This window comes from Dendrobates tinctorius, unplaced genomic scaffold (genome assembly GCF_039654945.1).
Source record: "Dendrobates tinctorius isolate UK_male_01 unplaced genomic scaffold, ASM3965494v1 ptg000073l, whole genome shotgun sequence".
Lineage (NCBI taxonomy): Eukaryota > Metazoa > Chordata > Amphibia > Anura > Dendrobatidae > Dendrobates > Dendrobates tinctorius.
Window position 1 is genome coordinate 26,295,974 of NW_027361741.1, and position 24,004 is coordinate 26,319,977.

Consider the following 24,004-nt stretch of genomic DNA (forward strand, 5'->3'; position numbering starts at 1 on the left):
GTTATGCCCAGCATGTGTGTAGCATCCGCGGCAGGGCCCGGTCGCGTGGCCTCGTCGGCAGCACCAGCTGCCACCGCCCCCCGTCAGCGTCCTCGCCACAGCGCGCGCTCTTACCCTGCCTCCTGCTCTGATACTTCTCTGCGCCCTCTCCTTAGGCCGCGGGCGCGCGCCAGCACTCCTTCTTCTGCCGGCGGTGGGCGGCGCTGAGGGCTGGGCGTACCTCCCACTTCCGGACCCTAAGGTATTTCAGGCGTCCTCATTGTAGAGAGGACGCCTGAGGATTGTGTGATACTCCACACTCTGTTCTGGCCCCACTGTTTGTCTAAAGCTTCCTGTTAGCTCCCTCTCCTTCTCCCTGGCTGTCTCTGCCCTGTCCTTCCTTCTCCTCGCCCCTTCCTCCTGGTCCCTTGGGTCACGGCCCTTCCGTATTCCACCCTGGTGTCTCCCTTCTGGGTCCTCCTAGTCTGTAACCCTTTCGCTCCTGCGTCCACTCCTGTGCTACCCTCTAGTAGCTGCTACCTGGCTGCTTCCTCCTATATCCTGGCTCTGGTTCTCTGGATCCCCGTCCGGTGCCCTTGCCCCGCAGTACTCCGTGTCCCCGAGCCGCCCCTCCTGGTACCGGCTGTCGCGGTTCTGTCCTCTGCGGTGTTGCCCCTAACGATCCCTGTATAGGGGTCGGTCATCACCTGGCGCGCTCGACCCAGGGGCTCCAGATCCGCGACCCAGAGGGTCCACTCTCGGACTTTGTCCATCCCCTGACCGTTACAATGTGCTTCTGGAAACATGTACCCGTAAGTTAGGTGGGCTCTCATCGCTTCAGAAATGCCATACATGTGGACGCTATATGTGGTTTAGGTATTCTGTGGGGCTCATAAGGGAGGAGGCATTTGGATTTGGGAGGTGAAAATTTGATGAATTTTTTTTGGCGGGTGAGGAGCCATTTTGCTTTTCCAGAGCCTTTGTACTACTACCAGTAATGTGGAAGCCTCCTATATATGCGTTAACAGATGAAAGAGCTGAGTGGGGACTTGCTTTTTCTGTGGATTGAGTTGAAGCTTTTATTGGGAACATTTTACATAACGTTTGGGATCACATTTATCCGGCGCTCTACGCTGAGCACTTACTTTGGGGTTTCCATCTAAATCTCTGAGTGAAATGATTCAGATGAAACCCCTGAGGGATCCATTCAGTATAATCAGGCAGCAGAGTTACTCCGGACTTCATGTGGCCTCTGTTCAGTGGTGTCTTTTTCAGAAGTGCACAAAACTGTGGTCGATGGCACTTTTATGCAATCCTAAAAAGACGGACACCGCCGGATCACGGGTCAGACGACATCCACAGTGCCTCCATCTGCCTCATTATTGGGAATCTGAATCACATATTTCAGAGATTTACACGGAAAGCCCGGTGTAAGTGCTCAGCGCAGAGCGCAGGGTAAAAGTGCGCTGAGCCTTAGGCGAGGATCACACATGCGAGAAACTCGGACGAGTCTCGTATCTTAATACCCGGCACTGCCGCCGGCACTCAGATCGGAGCGTATGGCTGCATAGAAATACATGCAGCTGCACGTTCCGCTCCCGAGTGCCGGCGGCATTGCTGGGTATTAAGATGCGAGACTCATCCGAGCTTCTCGCATGTGTGATCCCGGCCTTACTGCGATCTTTGGGCGGCAGAATTAAAAAATCAACAGGTGAAGAATAGGTTTTATTTATTTTTTACGCTGTTCCTCATGTGGTACAAGAGATTAGGCGACTTTATTCTTCAGGTTGGTGCGATTACAGCGATGCAAGATTTATATGGAGTTTTTATGTTTGGGTGCTGTCACACACTAAAAGATGCGTTTTACTGCAAAAACTACCACCATATTTTAAGAGCTATAATTTTTCCATATTTTGGCATAATTATTATAATAATCATGTGAGGGCTTGTTTTTTTCAGGACGAGCTGACGTTTTTATTTGTACCATTTTCAAAGATATGACATTTTTTGATTGCTTTCTATTCTGATTTTTCGAAGACAGATTGTACAAAAAACAGCAATTCAGGATTTTTTTTTGGCGGGGGGGGGTTGTTTTGTGCGATTCCGCGTGTGGTAACATTGATAAGGCAGTTTTATTCTTTGGGTCAGTACGTTTACAGTGATACCTCATTTACATCTTTTTTTTGGTGCTTTTACACAATAAAAGCTATTTTATAGAAAAAATAATTATTTTTGCATCGTTTTATTCTGAGAGCTATAACTTTTTATTTTTCCACTGATGACGCTGTATTGGGGCTTGTCTTTTGTTGGACAAGATGACGTTTCAGCGGTACCATGTTTATTTACCGTATTTTTCAGACTATAACACGCACTTTTTTCTCAAAAAAATTTGGGAGAAAACGGGGGTGCGTCTTATAGTCGAAATATACCCCACTTACAATTAGCGAGGTGGCAGCAGGAATCGGGCGATTCTTCCTGTGGTCCAACGCTGCAGGGTGACGATCTTACTCCCGTCCCGATGCAGCAGGTTCAGTGGTGCTCGGAGGTGCGAGGTTTCCGGCGACATTTTCTGAAAGCCAGGAGCCCCCCGCACTTCCATTGCCTTGAAGCTGTGGCCTCCGGGAAAATGGCCGCCCGAGGCGGCGCATGCACAGAATGAGATCTTAGCAACGAGATCTCATCTCCCGAGATCTTGTTGCCGAGATCTCAATCTGTGCATGTGCCGCCTCCGGCGGCCATTTTCCTGGAGGCTACAGCATCCGGGCGATAAAAGTTCGGGGGCTCCAGGCTTTCTCAAAATGTCAGCAGAGCCCCTGCACCACCGAACCAGTCAGGGTCATATCATCACTGGACCACCAAACATCCCCTGTGACTCTGCTCCACCAGCGCTGCTGATCCCTCCAGGGTGAGCTGAATTCAGGACTGTAATTCGGACCCCCATTTGATGCATTAATTTTTAAAACTTGGGATGAATCTTATGGTCCGATGCGTCGTATAATCTGAAAAATGCGGTATATCCTTCTTTTTGATCGCGTTTTATTCCACTTTTTGGGGGGAGGGGCGGTATGATGATAAAGCATTGTTTCTTGTTTTTTTTATGGTGTTCACTAAAGGGATTAATTAATGGGGAAGTTTTATAGGTTGAGTCCTTCCGAATGCGGCAATACCAAACGTTCTTTTTGGGGTTTTTTTTCCATACGAATATTTATTTACTGGTACAATATCTTTTGATTTTTTTTTTAAATGTTTTTAAAAATATCTGTACAATTATTTCAAAATTTTTTTTTTACTTTGTCCCACTATGACTATTATTTTTTGCAAGCTGATCGCTTGCATAGCATGGGGATCGCAGCATTTAGGTGGTTAAAGTGTCGGGAGCTGTGTGTGATTGAAAGATGGTGTGTGATACATGTTTAATATTTGTTCTTATTAATCTCTGATTTTCAGTTGCTGCATTTAGGGAATGTGCAGATGACATATATTAGACGCAGGTGGTGTGATTTTGAAATAGTAGATGCTTCAGGAAAACGCCAGCAATATTTTTCCTGAAGCATCTTCTGCTGTCTTTTATATTGTTTTTGCAGTGGCTTTAATGCCTGTGTCTTTTAAAAAAAAATCTTACATATAACATAGTGGCACCTAAACAATAGACTGGTGTGACGCCTCTGGCAATACGTCCAAGAGTGGACCCCCTGGATCGCGGATCCGGAGCCCCTGGGCCGAGCGTACCTGGTGAAGACCGACCCCTGTACAGGGATCGTTAGGGGCAGGACCACAGGGGGCGGAACCGCGACAGCCGGAGCCAGCAGGGACGACTCGGAGGACTGGCAGACAGAGCAGGAGTAGCGGGGAGGAAGGCAGAAGGTGATGGCAGGAAGACTACAGGAAAGGTACAGGGAGGACCACGGAAGGAGACAGGCTGACGGACAAGGACCAGGAACAGGGCAGACAACGGAGCAACAAGGATAGGCAGGGAACACTGAAAAAGGTAAGGCGGATGGGTGCTGCGAGTCACAAACAATCATCAGGCGCCCTCAGAATGGAGCGGGCGCCTGATATATGCGGAGACCGGAAGTGCGCCCTACAGACCCTCCCCTAGCGACGCCCCCTGCCAACAGAGGCCGGAGGAACGCGCGCGCGCGGCCTAAGGCCGGCGCGGTTACCCGCAGCAGAGCGGCAAGCAGCGCGGAAGGACGCGCGAGCAGGGGGAGGCAGGTGAGAGGAAGCTGCGGCGGGCACCGCCGCTAAAGGGGCATCGGCGGGTACGGCCGCCGATGTCACAGTACCCCCTCCCATATGCCCTCTCCTTCTGAGGCTGGTCAGAAATCTTTTCATGATAAGGGGGGCATCGACATTTTCTCGGGGCTCCCAGGACCTCTCCTCTGGGCCAAAACCCTTCCAGTCGATAAGAAAAAGAGTTTTACCCTTGACCCTTTTCATAGCCAGGATGTCCTTTACTTCAAAGACATTGTTAGAACAAATGGGCGAGGGAGAAGACATGGAGGTTGGTTGGAACCGATTCAAGACCACAGGTTTGAGGAGCGAGATATGGAAGGCGTTAGGGACCCGGAGTGACGCCGGCAACCTCAATTTGTAGGCTACCTTGTTAATGCGCCCAAGTATTTCAAAAGGCCCGATGTACCGAGGACTTAATTTGTAAGCAGGGGCCTTCAGGCGGATATGTTTGGTAGAAAGCCAGACTTTGTCCCCGGGCTGGTACGGGGGTAGATCCCTTCGTCTTTTGTCCGCGTGTCTCTTAATTCGGACGTTGGCCAGCTCGAGCGCCTCTCTGGTCTCCTTCCAAATTTGTGAAAACTCCTTGGCGAGAGTGTCTGCTGCAGGAACTCCGGATGATGCGGAAAAAGGCAATGGAACCCCAGGATTTAGCCCAGTTACCACAAAGAACGGTGTCTTGGACGTTGATTCGCTGGAATGATTATTATGAGCGAATTCCGCCCAAGGTAGAAGAGAGACCCAATTATCTTGATGGGCGTTAGAAAAGTGGCGTAGGTAGGTGGTCAGAATTTGGTTAATCCGTTCCACTTGGCCGTTGGTTTGAGGATGATACGCTGAGGAGAAGTCGAGAGACGTGCCCAGGAGCCGACAGAGGGCCCTCCAGAATCGGGAAGTAAACTGGACCCCACGATCGGTCACGATTCGCAGAGGGAGACCATGTAGCCGGAACACGTGGTGGATAAAGATCTCGGCCAACTTTGGAGCAGATGGCAGTCCGACCAGGGGAATAAAATGGGCCATTTTGGAAAAGCGGTCAGCGACGACCAAGATGGTAGTGCATCCTGCAGAGCGGGGCAGATCAGTCACGAAGTCCATGGCGATTTGCTGCCAAGGAGCCTCTGGCACAGGCAACGGATGAAGGAGGCCGGAGGGCAGAGTCCTTGGAATCTTGTTCTGAGCACAAGTCCTGCAGGAGGCTACAAAGTCCTTTGCATCCTGGTGGAGAGAGGACCACCAGTAATACCGGGACAGAAGCAAAAGAGTCTTCTTAATCCCAACGTGCCCAGCAACCTTGGAAGAATGACCCCAGCGCAGTACTTCCAGACGTTTGTTTGGAGGAACGAAGGTCTTGCCAGGCGGAGGGTTAGAGAACCTCACGGGGGCCACGGAGATAACTTTAGCCGGCTCGATGATATAAGATGGGTCCTCCTCCTTCTCTGGTGGCTGCAAAGACCTGGAAAGCGCGTCAGCTTTGATGTTCTTACTGCCGGGCCGGAAATGGAGCTTAAACTCAAAACGGGAAAAATACAGAGCCCACCTGGCTTGTCTGGAGTTGAGTCTCTGGGCAGATTGCAGGTAGGCCAGGTTTTTGTGGTCCGTGAAGATAGTAAAGGGGTGCACTGCCCCCTCGAGCAGATATCGCCATTCCTCCAGCGCCATCTTAATGGCCAATAATTCCCGGTCCCCAATGGAGTAGTTGCACTCCGCGGGAGAAAAGGATTTGGAGAAGAACCCGCAGGGGACAAGACGTCCAGATGGAGCCTGTTGGGAGAGAACTGCCCCAGCTCCAGTGGAGGAGGCGTCAACTTCCAGGATGAAGGGCCTACTAGCCACTGGACGGTGTAAGATCGGAGCAGAAGCAAACGAGCGTTTCAGGGTCAGAAAGGCGTCCTCGGCTTCAGAAGGCCAGACGTTAGGCTTCGTCCCCTTACGGGTCAGGATCGTAATGGGCTTGGTGACTGTAGAGAAGTGGGGTACAAACTGCCGGTAATAATTAGCGAAGCCGAGGAAACGCTGGATGGCCTTTATGCCAACTGGACGAGGCCACTGGAGTACCGCGGACAGCTTCTCCGGATCCATCCTAAGACCGGACTCCGTGATGATATACCCCAAGAAGGGTAAGGCTGTTTGCTCAAAAAGGCACTTCTCGATCTTGGCGTAAAGACGATTTTCTCGAAGGCGCTGCAGGACCATGCGTACACTTCTCCGATGGGAGGAGAGGTCGGTCGAGAAAACGAGGATATCGTCCAAATACACCACCACGCAGGAATAGAGTAGGTCTCGGAACACCTCATTTACGAATTCCTGAAACACCGCTGGAGCATTGCAGAGACCGAACGGCATGACCAAGTATTCATAATGGCCGTCCCGGGTATTGAAGGCCGTCTTCCACTCGTCCCCCGCTCGGATTCGGACTAAGTTGTAAGCTCCCCGCAGATCCAACTTCGTGAAGATTCTGGCCCCCCTCAGCCGGTCGAAGAGTTCAGGAATCAGCGGGAGCGGGTACCGGTTTTTAACCGTGATGTTGTTCAGGCCCCGGTAATCAATACAAGGTCGCAGGGACCCATCTTTCTTCCGGACGAAGAAGAAGCCTGCGCCCGCAGGGGACGAGGACTTCCGGATGAACCCCTTGGCCAGATTTTCCTGTATATATTCCGACATAGCCGAGGTCTCTGCTGGGGACAAAGGATAAGTTCTCCCTCTGGGAGGAGTGGCACCAGGAACTAGGTCGATAGGGCAGTCATAGGAGCGATGAGGGGGTAAGGAATCCGCCTCCTTCTTGCTAAACACGTCGGCAAACGTGTGATAGGGTGCGGGTAGACCCGGGAGGTCGGCAGGCTTCAAGCATGGACGGGGACGCGTGAGAGCCCGTAGGCAGTGCTCCTGGCAGGAGTGCCCCCAACGGAGAACTTCCCCAGAGCGCCAGTCAATCACAGGCTCGTGCCGTCTGAGCCAGGGAAGCCCTAGGAGAACAGCATGGGCTAGTTGTGGCAAGACATAGAAGGCAATCTTCTCGAGGTGGAGAGCTCCGATTTGAAGGTCTACTTCGGCGGTAACCATGGTGATGAGTCCGGGTAAAGGTTTACCGTCAACGGAGGAAATAGCGCGAGGGTTCTTCAATACCAACACCGGAATCTGGAGTTTGTCAACCTCCTCCTGGCGGATGAAATTACCGGCAGCACCCGAGTCCACATACGCCTCCACAGATCCACGCCCCCGACCTGTAATTAGCAAAGCAGAAAGGGTAAGGGGAAGAGAGGAATTTTGATCACCTAGGGGGTCCTCTCTTACCTGACCTAGGTGGAGGCATTTCCCGATCTCTCTGGCTTCTCCGGACAAGTACGCACAAAATGGTTGGCACCCCCACAGTACAGGCAGAGACCCTTGGTCATCCTCTCCCTGCGGCGTTGCTCGGACAGCCTGACACGATCGACCTGCATAGGCTCAGGAGCGGTGCTAACGGGAGATACCGGGAAACGGGGGACAGGAGCCTGATACAGCCTAAAGGACCTCCTCTCTCCGACTGCCTCTCGAGCGCGCTCCTGAAAGCGGAGGTCTATGCGAGTGGCTAGCGAAATAAGGTCCTCCAGAGTGGTGGGGGTGTCACGCCCGGCAAGCTCATCCTTGATCTTACTGGAGAGGCCTCTCCAAAAGGCTCCTACAAGGGCCTCATTGTTCCACCCCAACTCAGAAGAGAGGGTCCGGAAGCGGATGGCATATTGCCCCACTGTGAGGGAACCCTGGCGGAGGTTAAAAAGGGCCTCAGTGGAGGACGCTAAGCGACCCGGTTCATCGAATACCTTGCGAAAGGTTTCTAAGAAGGTCTGTATGCTTAACACGACGGGGTCATCTCTCTCCCATAAGGGGTTCACCCAGGACAGGGCCTCACCCTCGAGATGGGACACAACGAACGCCACCTTGGCGCGGTCAGTGGGGTACTGAAGGGGGGCAAGCTCAAAATGTAGCCTGCATTGATTTAAAAAGCCCCGGCATAACTTGGGATCTCCACTGTACCTGGGGGGTTTGCCCAGACGGGGAGCCGGGGTAGAGGCTACATCCGGGGAGGAAGTTGCAGCGGCAGCAGAGGATTGCAGGGCCTGTAATCGGTCATCCACGGATGCCATGTAACCCAAGATGTGGGATTGGGCGTCGCGCTGCTGCGCGAGCTCCTGCTGAAGGCTGACTAAGAGGGGAGCGTGTCCGGGGTCAGAGGTCTGCAGGGCGGACAACCGGGTGTCCATAGACTTCATAAAGGACATTATCCGGCTCTGATTTTCACGAAGGAAAAGTAATTCCTTTTGTGTGGCGGCTGCGGCACCGGCGGGATCCATGGCCTGATGATACTGTGACGCCTCTGGCAATACGTCCAAGAGTGGACCCCCTGGATCGCGGATCCGGAGCCACTGGGCCGAGCGTACCTGGTGAAGACCGACCCCTGTACAGGGATCGTTAGGGGCAGGACCACAGGGGGCGGAACCGCGACAGCCGGAGCCAGCAGGGACGACTCGGAGGACTGGCAGACAGAGCAGGAGTAGCGGGGAGGAAGGCAGAAGGTGATGGCAGGAAGACTACAGGAAAGGTACAGGGAGGACCACGGAAGGAGACAGGCTGACGGACAAGGACCAGGAACAGGGCAGACAACGGAGCAACAAGGATAGGCAGGGAACACTGAAAAAGGTAAGGCGGATGGGTGCTGCGAGTCACAAACAATCATCAGGCGCCCTCAGAATGGAGCGGGCGCCTGATATATGCGGAGACCGGAAGTGCGCCCTACAGACCCTCCCCTAGCGACGCCCCCTGCCAACAGAGGCCGGAGGAACGCGCGCGCGCGGCCTAAGGCCGGCGCGGTTACCCGCAGCAGAGCGGCAAGCAGCGCGGAAGGACGCGCGAGCAGGGGGAGGCAGGTGAGAGGAAGCTGCGGCGGGCACCGCCGCTAAAGGGGCATCGGTGGGTACGGCCGCCGATGTCACAACTGGTCACTTCTTTTAGCAGCTTCACAGCTTTCAAAGCCTCAAGCGGTTAAAAAAAAGTTACAAAATTGGAACATATGCACAGCAAGTCATTATGATATTACTGTGCATAAGTTAATTCTTATTGGCGTTATTTTACCACTTTTTAGGCGGAATTTGCCTGAAAAGGCTGCAGGGCTCATATGACATAACGTCATGCAAGCCCCGGGAGAGCAGGCGCCCGCAACAGAGGTATGAATATCTGTGAGTATTTTACATGGGGGAACGATGGTGATTGATAAGGGGTTATCCGAGTGGTGGACAACCCCTTTAACATCAATGAGAGGCATCATCTGCATGAAGTTTGTATGTTCCTTGTTACTTGGTTACTTCTGGTTTCCTCCCAGTTCGGGATATTTCCCTCTGTATATATCCGATGTCTGGCATTATACCATGCATTTTAGTGAAGACTAGAGACCCACAGTGACAGGTGAGTGATTACATGTTGTGTATAATGCTCTAAATTACATTGTTATGCTATAAATAATAGGAAACAGCAGCAGAGCTATACACTTTAGTTTCTATTACTAAGGTACATAAACATAGTATAAAATATATAAATAGAACTAGCCTCCTGAGCCTTGTTGGCCATAAGTAGTCATCTTATAAGTAATGTCATTAATCAATCATATTGCCCTAACAGTCTCTTAAAAAAGGACAATAAACATCTATCAAGGTCATATCCTTACCCCTTCCATGGGTGCCAGAAGCAAATCATAGAGGGCTCGGAGAGGTGGCTTACTGCAGGCCTGCTTCCGGGGGAGCGAAGAGGTATTTTCTTTCACGGGTGACGCTGTGTTGCTGAACAGGCTGGTCATACTTTGGCAGCTTCTAAAAATGTAGAAAAAAAAAGGTAAATGTCTCATTAATCAAAGTTCATGAGTGTAATATTTTATTACTAAAGATATATATTATATGCACATTTTTGCTGGACTATTCAGCAAATTTAGCAATGATGATCAGTGCTGGAAAAACGTTATCGACCTTAATTTTCTTGTGCAGAAAGATTTTTTTTTAATTTTTTTTACATATATATAAGGGGTCAAACATAAATCAATCAAGGACCATTAAAATTATAACAGCGGCTACACCAAAAAAGAAAACGGATGGCACTCACAGAGACCAGTAGAAGTGCTACTGCAGCGCAAAACGTCTGTCGTCATTTCCACTCCCGCTCCCATCCTCCCTATGCCGATGTTTTAAAGTATTGGAATAAAGAAGATTTTAACCGGTGAGTGCCATCCGTTTTCTTTTTTGGTGTAGCCGCTGTGACTAATTGCTTTGGAGTGGCACCCCGGTTTATGGAGCACTTCTCATAGTACGCATATTTGCAGCACCAGCTTACACAGCTATTTGTGCAATGAATGAGCTTCCCAGCTGTGCGGATTAACACTTTGTTGGAGATCCATTAAAATTATAAGCAATGCTATTAAAAAAAAGTTTGAACCAGTCCACGCCAATGGATTAAAATCTAACTCTTGCGGAACTCTCGCAACAGGAAGGGGGGAGTGAATAATTTTGCCAGCCACTAAACTCCTTTATTCTTAATTAATACTTGGCTTTATGTATAATATCTTTAATGTTCTAAATATAACAAATATTATGGACCCCTTTGAGTTATCCCAATTATTTCTGAATCCTTTCTCTATTTCCTTTTATTATAAAACCAATAAAATCTATTTGAGAAAATATTTGTAACAAGACTTTTTTCTTTTCAGTTCCAGATGAATAAAAACCATGGCTCATCTTATATGCCCTATATCCGGGATCCCCCAACCTTTCTTATCTTGAGAGTCACATTCAACTCTGAAACGTAATCACAGTACATGAACATAAATTGCAGAAGCCCCCGTGTGTCTCTTTGAAATGTATAATTCCCCCACTTTCTCCTTATAAAATGATAATACTTACTAAAATCCCCATTTATAAAGTAATAATGTCCCGAGTGCTGTCTGATGAAGTGATAATGGCCTATACCCCGTTATAAAATATGTGGACCCTTAGTGCCCCTTTATAAAATAATAATGCCAAGTGTCCCCATATAAAGTAGTAATTCCAAGAGTACTTTTTTAAAAAGTGCCTTCTTTGAAGTTAATAATGTCTTGTGTGCCCCTTAAAAAGTAATAATGTCCCTTCAGTGCCACCTTAAGTAATAATGCCCCAATGTATGCTACTACAGGCACTCACTTGCATGAGGGGGATGCGAGCCACATGTGGGGGACTCCCGAGCAGCGGGTTGGGGAGCCTTGTCCCATATTCAGAAGTATTCTCCCTTATTATTACCGCTTTTAGGAAAGAATAGCTGTATACTAGTGACATGCCACAGACCCTGTATGGCAGGCAACAGATAATACGCAGCTTGGAATCAGAGCAGCACCGCGCTGCCATGCTAGCTCTAAGTCATACTAGCTAACTATTCCAACATGTGGAAGAGGATCCCAGAAAAAGGGATCATCTTGGAAGAGTTGGTAAGTTTCCAAAGTCTTTCCAGTCTTTACCAACCTTTATCAGACTCAGCACTAACATAGATTTTCAAAGTAAGTACACCAGCCTCATCAGGTGTTAGACATTTATTTACTAATGGAGGGATTTTGTATAATGAAATTTAGTGACAGATCCTCTGTAAGGCTTCACTCCATTCTCTCTAGCTTATCTTTTGTCTCCCAGCGTCCTCTGAAGCAGATGAAATAGCACTTCATTTTTCAGCAATGACTGCACACCGGTGTAATGAGTGGATGGGTGGCTGCGGTTTATGAATGCAGTACAAAATAACAAATACATTATAAAATAATTACCCCTAAATATCACTCGGCACGTAAGACTAACAATCCGCTCCATTTTTAATTTCACTCAATGTAAGCGTGAATATTTTTATGGGAGGTTTCAATTATGACCATTATGAGTCTCTTATCGGAGTTCTCCTGCACGGTTGATGGTAATTTTTGCAGGAAGACTCCGCTAATGTGGGTTGCTATGACAATCTGAAGAGGACAGGACAGATCCGCGGTAAAATGAAGAATAATACATGCATGTTTTTCTATCTTTGCACTTTGAAAAGTTCATTATTGAAATATCGCCTGCAATATGAAGCCATTACCTTTGGGGCAAAGTCAGTGTAAATTATAACTTAACATTTTATTTAACAGCTAATGGCAAACTGAACGTGGATAATATTTTTAAGGTATTATGAGACTTGTAAGGTTGAAAATGCTGTGAATTTCCTAAAGAACAAGTGGTTATTTGTTATCATTCTAGGTTTGTATTAATTGCAGTATGTTCCATTTCTTTTTTGTATTTTTTTTCCCTGCAATTTGTGCACAATTTCTGAGAAGTCGGATTAATATTATCTTGTTAGTTATCTATGTTAGAAATGATTGCAGAAAGTATGGGACAATTTATAGTATGTTCCAATGTGACTCCAGAACTGAGATGTTGGGGGCAGTGTCTGTGCCCCGGCCGTCCATGGGCTCACCACCAGCGATGACACCCGCGGTATAGATGCACAGTCATATCGTCTGAGGCCTCCAAAATCAGAAGAACCAGAAGTTGTTTGATCTGGCTAATCAAAAGAAGAGCCTCCTCTCCAGCAGTCACAGAATACGGACCTGGCCAGTGGAACCGGAGTCCTGCGAATAGATCCTCCCATCTTTACCTATGGGACTGCCTAGTACAGCGCATGGGTATTTCAAGTAGTCACATAGACTGAGGTTGTGCATTCACACCACTCTATTCAAGACTGGGCTCCAGAGGCTCATCCTTGGTATCGCTGGGGGTCCAAGTGGTCAGATAGAGTGACGGATAGCAAGAAATCCAAAAGTGGCTTTTTCAGGAAAATGGTGTCTGCGAAGAAGCAGAACGAGACCTTAAAACCTAAGAAACTCTTCAGTATCTGGAATCGCAATGAAACTCCACACAACCTCCTTCTCTCCTCCACACTTATTCACTCCTCACCTAATCGCCTCCAAGACTCTCACGAATATCCCCGATCCTCTGGAATTCTGTGGCCCAACATGTCCGACTATCAACCACATTCGGATCCTTCAAACGGAACCTGGAAACCCACTGCTTCAGGAAAGCTTACAGCCTGCAATGACCCCGCTGCCTCCTCACCACTACCGGAGTTACCGCCTCACCAACCTACTGTCTCCTTCCCCACCATCCTGTAGAATGTAAGCCCGCAAGGGCAGGGTCATCTCCCCCTGCATCAGTCTGTGATTGTTAGTTTGCTTACTGTAAGGGTACATTACACTAAGCGACGCACCCGCAATCCCGACAACGATACAACCTGGTAAGGATCGCTGGTGCGTCGCTAAATGGTCAAGAGTAAGCTGTCAAACAGTCAAATTTACCCAACGACGCAGCAACGATCTCGACGGGATCGCTGGTGCGTTGCTTAGTGTCACACAGCAGCGATTCTGACGACTCCCGCATGCGTCCATGATTTCTGAGTTGCTAACAAGGTCGCTCATTGGTTTCAAACAGAGCGATGCATGCTGGCCAGCGGGACACCAGCGATCAAAAAATGTCTCAGGACATTCGAGCACGATCAGCGCCATCGTAGCAGGGGCCTGATCGCTGCTAAGTGTCACAAGTACCGAGATCACTGGCGAGGTCGCTGTTGCGTCACAAAATCGGTGATGCATCAGCGATCTCGCTTAGTGTGGAGTACCCCTAAGTGATATCTGTCATTTGTATGTAACCCCTTCTCATGTACAGCACCATGGAATCAATGGTGCTATATAAATAAATAATAATCTTAAGTGAATAGAGTACAACTCTTTAAGACTTTATACCTTTTCAGCTCTTCATCTACTTGCGGTCAGTGAACAGACAATTCTTCTTATTAACCTCTTCCCTTTGGAGCCAGTCTTTGTCCAATAGGCCGGCGGCACACTAAACGTATGGAAAATTAGTCCGAATCTCCCTGCCGAGAGTCGCACAAGTGTTTTCCGTATGGTCATCCGTGTGTAATGCGCTTGCAATGTGATGATGCGATTTTTCTCGCATCTATGTGTATGGCATATGTATGGCTTTACATTTCTCACTGATTTTCCCAATTGAATTAAATTGCTCAATGGGCTGAATTGAGGAAAATGTGTGCGTATTTGTTGCAAGCTAGACGGATGGTCCATGTAGCGTCTGAGTTTTTCTTGCACCCATAGGCTTGCATTGATGAGTCTCAGCCGAGTCTCGGTGCCAATCGCAGCATGCTGCGATTTTACACGCACGTCAAATACCCCTGAGAAAAAATATGTTGATGTGAGCTGCACCATAGATTAACACTGGGCCAAGTGCTAAGCAATGTTTTCTTGCATAGCACTCGCCAGTATTGTACGGTAGTGTGACCCCGGCCTTACTTTTTCCTTCTTTTCCCAGTAGCCATAAATTTTTATTTTTTACGTTTCCATAGCAGTAATCATAAAATATAAGTTGTTTTATATGGGATGAGTTGTAGTTTTTGAGTAACACCATTTATCATATATCATACCGAAAAATGTTCAAATATTCAAAGTGGGGTGAAATGGTGACAATCACAATTCTGTTATTGTTTTTAGAGTTTTGATTTTATGGCACTCAGTTTGCACAAAAATGACCTGGAAACATGATACTTTAGGTTAGAATAATTACAATGATACCAAACTAAGCCCACTTCATAAACCCACAATACATCTTGTGTCTGAAAGGGGTTAACGTTTACATGCTGAATCTGTCACCAAGTCTATGCTGGCCTATCTGAGGGCAGCATAAAGCAGTGAGACAGACCCTGACTCCAGGAATATGCTTCAGAATTTTCATAAATATCAAAATCCTAATCACATCCAAGAGCTTGGCAGCTTGCATTGGCCAACCTGTGTGCTAAACACAACAGCACCAAACTGTCTGCTGTCCAGAATTTTAGCTTTAAGCTACACTGATATACTATAACAAACCATAAAGATGCTATCAACTCCAGCCATCATTACTTCCGCCATCTACTGCAGCCATCACTTACTTCCGCCCTCTACTGCAGCCATCACAGGTTCCCGCCATACACATGCATGCTCAAGGCAGACAAGAGTGCACAAATTTTGAATGGGGAGAAGGGATTACGCTACTGCCAGACACCTTGGTAGCAGCTTATCAGATGAGTAATTGAAATTCACATATAATTCTGGACTGGTCCCACAGAAATTAGCAGGTACATCTGATTATGCACTAATGTGTATGGCACCTTAAAGGGGTTCTCCACTACTCCAGTCTCAACTCCTTGTTTAACGACATAAACTCACCTCTGGTGCCGGCACCATTCCAGCAGTGTTGGCATTGGCTCTCCCAGAGGATCATGTGACATTGTCATGTTAAGCGACCCGAACCCTGCGGCCAATCAGCAATGGCTTCTTTCTCCCAGCCTTTATAGAAATCACATACATTTGAAGCTCTCACTTCCACCAGATGTATGTGGTTTGTCTGAAGGTGGGTATAGTAAAGGGGGCCGCTGATTGGTTGCAGGGATCGTATGACATAACAATGTCACACAATCCCTGGGAGAGACATTGCTGACACCATTGAAACAGTGATGTGAGTGTAAGGCCAGGGTCAGACTTGCGAGTACAACACGAGAAACTCGCGCAAGTCTCTCACATCAATACCCAGCACTGCCGCCGGCACTCGGACCGGAGTGTGCGGCTGCATGTATCTCTATGCAGCTGCACACTCCGGTCCTGAGTGCCGGCGGTAGTGCCGGGTATTGATGCGAGAGACTCGCACAAGTTTCTCACATTGTACTCGCAAGTCTGACCCTGGCCTAAGTGTTATTATTTTACAAGGGAGAAACATAGGAATTGAGAAGAGGTTGTCTGAGGAGTGGACAACTTTAAGTCTATCCAAAGCCCTGATACACATTAGATGAATATGGGCTAACAATCAATTGCTCATTAATCGAACAAACAATCATTTGTGAATAGCCCCAAACACATGCATCGTCCAATAATGCATTTTTTTCTGCTGACAATGCAGTCAGTGCTGATCATAGGCTGAAAAAATCCAAAAGAATGGCAAGGGTTTAGAATGATTACAAATACAGGTGCTTCTCACAAAATTAGAATATCATGAAAAAGTTAATTTATTTCAGTTCTAGAGTGATCAATTTCAAGTGTTTATTTCTGTTAATGTTGATGATTCTGGCTTACAGCCAATGAAAACCCAAAAGTCATTATCTCAGTAAATTAGAATAATTAAAAAACACCTGCAAAGGCTTCCTAAGCATTTAAAAAGGTCCCTTAGTCTGTTTCAGTGGGCTCCACAATCATGGGGAAGACTGCTGATGTGACAGATTTCCTGTATATCTCAGTTGGTCACCAATCGAAACAACAGTTTCTGCCCAATTGTACCGGGCCACTTCTGTATCCATTAACTTAACAGCAAATATTAATATGAAGGCTTCTGTGTTTTAACTACTATATATGATGGATCTGCAGATAAATAGCATTGTGTAAAATAATGGCAAATGAAGAATACTTTTATAGAAAAACATTTAGCAAGGTATTATGACTGTATGGCTCTCTCTCCATAAGTGAGGAAAAGGTCTATTCTCTTTCTTATCTCAATAAAATGTGCTACAGGATAAGTAATGGTTTCTTTTATCTTGAGAGGAGGTTTTATTGCTTCTCTTTCCTCCCTGATGCTGATACAGCATCTTCTTTGTCTCTATAGTCAAGTATACTTTTCTGAAACAGCTATTGATTTTCCTGCACAAACCAAGAAGATGCAGAGTTTATTTTCTACTTCTCAAGTGTAAACAAAAATGATAAATGAGCAATGATGTATTAAAAAGGCTTCCAAAATACCTGATCATTCAATGTTATTGGTCAGTTATAAACTTGGGAAAATGTTAACAATGGAATATAGTGAAATATATGCAAAGAAGGGCCATTAAAGCAGTGGCAAAACCAGAGGGGGGGCGGGGCATGACGGGCATTTGTCCTTGACGCAGCCAGCAAGGGGGCGCTGTTGTCCCTAAGGTGTCTCAAAGGTGTTGGGGATTCATCTGTTTTCCGAGTCGACTATTAATCTAACAGCCAGCTCGGAAATCATGTATAATAACAGCTCCCTCCTTAGTTGTACTCGCATCTTTCAAATGCGAGTACAATTGAAGCTCTGACCTATGGCACTTCGAGGGTCATCGGGATGTACCGGAATGTGATGAGGTTACTTGATCATGCTGCGGATGTCACTCTTGCACCAGAGAAGATGGAAATAAGGTAAGCACTGCAATGGAGCTAAAGAAACCCAGGTCTTTTATGATTGGGGAAATAGTGTGAGGGGACAGTATGGAGAGAAAAAGTGTGAGTAGGTACTTTATAGAAACTAGGCAGTGTGGGGAACAGTATAGAGAGGGGCTAGTGTAGAGAGAAGCAGCAGCATAGGGGGATAGTGTGAGAGCACAGTATGTGGGAAAATATGCAGAGAGGGGAAGTGTGAGAAGGGGACACCGTATAGTAACAGAACAGGATGTGGTAACAAAGCGTGAGGGGACAATTTAAGGAGGGAGCCCTATATGGAAGGGGGGAATCGCAGGGGGCACATTTATTTAGGGACAGTGTGGCGGTGATAGCTAATCAGAGAAGATATTGTGGCGATAATAGCTCATAAGGGTGGACAGTGCAGTTTTATCTAATAAGTGTGGACAGTGTGGCCATAATAATGGAGAACAGTGTGGTGGTTATAGTTAAAAAGGGTGGTTATTGTGGAGGTTATAGATAATAAGGGCAGATAGTTTGGCTGTTATAGCTAATGAGACTAAAGGTAAACCAGCTCACCTCAGCTAGGAGTCCTAGGAAGCCCAGAACTGCAAAGGACCACTTGTAAAAGAGAAAAGAGAAGATGATTCAGCTTCCAAACTTGCTAAACTTTATTAGATTAAAAAAGGGATTCCATCATGAGTGTAGACAGAGCTACGCTTTTCGAACATCCATTGTATTCTTTAACAAAGCTATTCATATGCTGAATACAAAGTAATTTAAATAACCATCAACCAATTAGAACACATATGGTCAGTCACATGATGAATTGTCATGATTATTTTTTAATCCAATAAAATTTTGCAAGTTTGGAAGCTGTATCATCTCCTCTTTTCTCCGTTTTGCATAGCTAATAAGAGCAGACATGGTGGCAGCTATAGCTAATAAGGTGAAAAGTGTGACTGTTATGAACTAGAACTGGCATACTGTCCTCCTTATAAGCTATAAGGGGAACAGTTTGGTAGATATAATTCATAAATGGGATATGTGCAGGCAATATTTTATAGGAGAGGACAATGTGGAGGCCATATACAATAAGAGACAGTGAGGGGGTCTTATTTTGTGAAGTAAGCACAGTGTGGGGTAGTAATTTATTTAGGAGTACAGTACAGGGCAGACATTTTTATTCAGGCGCATTATAAATGAATTATTTTTAAGGATACCATGTAAGGATGTGCTGAAGAAAATTGATGAAGATGGAAGTCTGTTGACACGAGCTGTGAATGTAAAAAGTCTACATGGCGTCTTGATAAGATGGAGAAGAAAGAGACCAACTACAATCAGATAACACCTATAAGGTACCTTGGTGTAAATCTTTATTTGTGATACTGACTATGGCTCATCAGTGCCCTCCGTTCTGCTAATGACCTAAGGTTAACATCCTCAATAATCAGAACCTCCCACTCCCGTCTCCAAGACTTTTCACGTGCTGCGCCAATTCTTTGGACTGCACTACCCAGGCTAATACGATTAATCCCCAATCCCCACAGTTTAAGCGTGCCCTAAAAACTCATTTCTTCAGACTGGCCTACCGCCTCAACACATTAATATAACTATCCCTGTGTGGCCCATTCAAAATTTTTACCATAACCAGGTTCCTCATATCATCTTCTCACATGCTTTATTCATTTAATAGCCCTCTGTGTCTGTACTGTTACATACTTAGGCTGATAATTGGTTCATACAGCATTACATGAACACCTGATTCTTACACTATGGCTGGTCCGAACTACGAAAGCAATTGTTACCATCCACCTTTTGTGTCTCCCCTTTTTCCTCATAGACAGTAAGCTTGCGAGCAGGGCCCTCATTCCTCTTGTTATCTGTTTTGATCTATGTGTTTATTGTTATGCTGTAATGTCTTTTGTCTGTACAAGTTCCTCCTAAAATATAAAGTGCTGTGGAATATGTTGGCGCTATAGAAATAAAAATTATTATTATTATTATTATTATTATCATCATAAGTATGGTGTTTCCTGTATGGTCTGCAGTCTGATGATGGCTGTTAAAAACAACTCCAAGGATCTCCTTACCATTGTTAAAGACATACTAGGAGTTGTAGGTTCATGTGATACAACTGTATATGGGGCTTACCTAATATTATAATTGATAGGAGTAATAGGCTTGACAATGTACTAATGAAGATTTTGTTAAGGTATTCTTGTACTGATTGTGGTTCTGGTGATGTATTAATGTACTGATAGAGGTACTGATAGAGGTTCTGATAGAGGTTCTAGTGCTGCATTCCTGTACTGATGGTTGGACTGATGATGCAGTCATGCAATAATGGTGGTTCTGGTTATGTATGCATGTACTGATGGTGGTTCTAATGACCATATAATTGTTGTGATATTGGTTCTGGTGCTATATTCATGTAATTGTATTGCTTCTTATCAAGTAACAATCCACAATTTGCCAAATAACATGACACATAACTGTTAGTATTGTGCCATTATGGACAGATTAAGGGTTACTACATGTGCATTTACGTATACAATACGTTATATATAATTACATGCAATAAAAGGGATAACATAAGAAAAGTACTAAACCTGATGTCACGGAAATGTTTCAGGTCTTAGTAGAGGGAGGTACTCTTTAGGAAACCTGACAGTACCCACAGCAAGCTGTACCTTCCAGGACTGACAAACAACCAAACTCAAATCCTATTTTTTACTAGGTTAAGGTTACACCCATATACCTCCCCAGGGTAAACTCATGTAGGGGCAGGTTGTGGGAGGTGCTAGGTACGTTAGAATTTTATGAGATCTCCTACTTACAGTATATCTTCATTCTTCACACCTGGAGGTCCCAAGTGGTAGCTATTGTCTTCATGTTTCTTACAGCGATTTTTACCTATCTACTGTATAGAGATGAAACATAGTATGGATAGCACCATCCATTTAACCAATAAGTTGGAGGAGTTCTGCCATACTTACGGTGATGTGAGTGAATGCGTTATATTCGTCCCATTGCTGAGATTCTTAAAATATATCTCCCATAAATAATAGATTGATGCAAAGCCCAAAATTCATCACTGACAACTGTCTCCAAAAGGTCTAAGAAAAATCCTTTGAGTAGAGGAAGCTCCTATACCTCTCCGCTTCTAAAAAATGATATTCAGCCTTGATGTCTTTTTCCCAGGGCAAATCTCCTGTTTTCATTACTTGTTCACTGCAGGAGGTCCTAACTTCAATGGAGGTTGAAGTGTTAGCTCCCTCACACTTCCCCAGTTATAATTAGTTTTTCTCTTCCCCAGCTATAAGTAATCCCATATGTTCAATGTGAGGGTGATATGTCCCTTCTTCGGAGATGTCACATGGATTAAAATTTTTCTCTATGATACATAGTAGGTGGCAGGCACTGTTATAAAAATTGTATGTAATATTATTATTGTGGGTAGTTCATGCCAAAAAACAGCAATATAGCAATAATCTAAAGCTTATGGATAGCCTCACTTCCGCTGGAAACCTGTATACTGTTTCACTCTGAAATGTTTATTGACAAGTCTGGTCCTATTAACAAATTGATAAACAACTGTTAATCAAGACAGGTCATCCAAAGAAGAGCCACCTCCATGACTATTCACCACTTTTACAACTAATTTTTAACCTGTTTTAAAATGTCTCAGCGTTTTAAAAGACCCTCCACCCTGAGACTGAAAAGTGAATATATTTCACATGTATGTATAATCACCCTACCTGGTGACCTCTGTTTGAGTCCTGTTGTCATCCACTGCTCAGAAACGGCCATCTGTTTCTCCTGCTTCAACGATGGCCACTGCAATGGGATGGGGAGTGCAGTGATAAATCTAAACCATGCCTTCTCTGCCCTTCCTGTTATGTGGGATAAGAAAGGTAGCAAAGTTGTGGTTGTTGCCCTCACTATGACACTGCCTAGCCACCTTCAAAGCAGGAGGGAAGGCATGCTGATTTCAGAGGAGGCAGTGGAAGGTAAACAGAGGGCGCCTTACTAGAATGACTCTTCAGTCCCAGTATGGAGGGATGCTTTAAAGTAAAATATAGCAAATAGAATTAATTCATAATTCATGTTAGCCAATTAGGTGTGGCTATGGTCAGAGTTACAGTGAAGGAAATAATTATTTGATGCCTTGCTGATTTTGTAAGTTTGCCCACTGACAAAGACATGAACAGTCTATAATTTTAAGAGTAGGTTAATATTAACATTGAGAGATAGAATATCAAAAATAAAATCCAGAAAATCACATTGTATAAATTATATAAATTTGCATTTTGCAGTGAGAAATAAGTATTTGATCCCTCTGGCAAACAAGACTTAATACTTGGTGGCAAACCCCTTGTTGGCAAGCACAGCAATCAGACTTTTTTGTAGTTGATGATAAGTTCTGTGCACATGTCAGGAGGAATTTTGGTCCACTCCTCTTTGCAGATCATCTCTAAATCATTAAGATTTTGAGGCGGTCGCTTGACAACTCAGAGCTTCTACTCCTTCAATAAGTTTTCTATGGGTTTAAGGTCTGAAAATGGCTAGACTATTGCATGACCTTAATGTGCTTCTTTTTTAGCCACTCCTTTGTTGTCTTGGCTGTATGTTTTGGGTCATTGTCTTGCTGGAAGACCCAACCACGACCCATTTTTAATGTCTTGGCAGAGGGAAGGAGGTTGTCACTTAGGATTTTAGGGTACATGGCTAGACTATTGCATGACCTTAATGTGCTTCTTTTTTAGCCACTGCTTTGTTGTCTTGGCTGTATGTTTTGGGTCATTGTCTTGCTGGAAGACCCAACCACGAGGAGGTTGTCACTCAGGATTTTAGGGTACATGGCTCCATCCATTCTCCCATTTATGCAGTGAAGTAGTCCTGTACCCTTAGCAGAGAAACACCCCCAAAACATAATGTTTCCACTGCCATGCTTGACAGTGGGAACGGTGTTCTTTGGGTCATAGGCAGCATTTCTCTTCTTTCAAACACGGCGAGTTGAGTTAATGCCAAAGAGCTCAATTTTTGTTTCATCTGACTAAAGCACCTTCTTTCAGTCACTCACAGAATCATCCAGGTGTTCACTGACAAACTTCAGACAGGCCTGCATATGTGCCTTCTTGAGCAGGGGGACCTTGCGGGAACTGCAGGATTTTAAACCTTTATGGCGTAATGTGTTACCAAAGGTTTTCTTGGTGACTTTGGTCCCAGCTGCCTTGAGATCATTAACAAGTTTCCCCTGTGCAGTTTTAGGCTGATCTCTCACTTTCCTCATGATCAAGGATACCCCACGAGGTGAGATTTTACATAGTGCCCCAGATCGATGTCATTGATAGTCATTTTGTATTTTTTCCATTTTCTTACTAGTGCCCCAACAGTTGTCTCATTATCACCCAGCATCTTAATTATGGTTTTGCAGCCCATTCCAGATTTGTGCAGGTCTATGATATTGTCCCTGACATCCTTATAAAGCTCTTTGGTCTTGCATCCTTACAAAGCTCTTTGGTCTTGCCCATGTTGTAGAGGTTAGAGTCTGACTGATTAATTGAGTCTGTGGACAGGAGTCTTTTATAAAGGTGATTATGTAAGACAGCTGTCGTTAATGCAGGTAACAAGTTGATTAGGAGCGTCTAACTGGTATGTAGCAGCTAGAACTCTTAATGGTTGGTTGGGAATCAAATACTTATCTTTCACTGCAAAATGCAAATAAATGTATATAATTTATACAATGTGATTTTCTGGATTTTAATTTTGATATTCTATCTCTCAATGTTAAAATTAACCTACCCTTAAAATTATAGACTGTTCAAGTCTTTGTCAGTGGGCAAACTTACAAAATCAGCAAGGGATCAAATACTTATTTCCTTCACTGTATGCCCCATTGTTCCCAACTATCAAACTATCAGGCTGTCTACAGTGCCTTGAACTCCTCCAAATTTTTTCACTCTGCAAATCCAAATGTAAATAAATTTTATTGGGATCTTATGTGCTATACTAACACAAAGTAACAAGTACTTTTGAATAGTAAAGAAAATTATGTTTTCTAAATATTTAAAAAACATAAATATGAAAATTGTGATGTGCATTTGTATTCAGCCCCCCTGACGCAAAACTTTGTAGTACCACCTTTTTGCTGAAATTAGTGCTGCAAGTCTTTTGGAGTATGTCTCTACCAGCTTTGCACATCTAGAGGCAAAAAATGTTGCCCATTCTTATTTGCAAACTAGCTCTTGCTCATTGAGATTGTATGGTGATGATCTGTGAACCACAATTTTCAAGTATTGCCACAGATTCTCAATGGGGTTTAGGCCAGACCTTGACTGGGCCATTCACACACATGAATATGCTTTGATTTAAATAAATTGTTTGTAGCTCTGGCAGTATGTTTAGGGTCGTTGTCCTGCTGGTAGGACCTTAAGTCTTTTGCAGCTTCTAACAAGTTCCTATTCAGGATTACCCTGTATTTAGTTCCATCCATCTTCCCTTCAACTCTGACCTGCTTCCTTGTCCCTGGTGAAGAAAATCATACCCACAGCCTGA

The 24,004-nt window shown here is 45.3% G+C and overlaps 1 protein-coding gene across 2 annotated transcripts in view; it reads right to left on the reverse strand.

Moving 5' to 3' along the window:
- TTC28 (tetratricopeptide repeat domain 28) overlaps positions 1-24,004 on the reverse strand; it is a 616,338-nt gene that overhangs the window by 78,064 nt on the left and 514,270 nt on the right. For both annotated transcript variants that reach the window (XM_073582693.1, XM_073582692.1), the window contains exon 13: positions 9,914-10,055. In XM_073582693.1, coding sequence (XP_073438794.1) covers positions 9,914-10,055 — 142 coding nt within the window. The remainder of the gene's footprint in view (positions 1-9,913; positions 10,056-24,004) is intronic.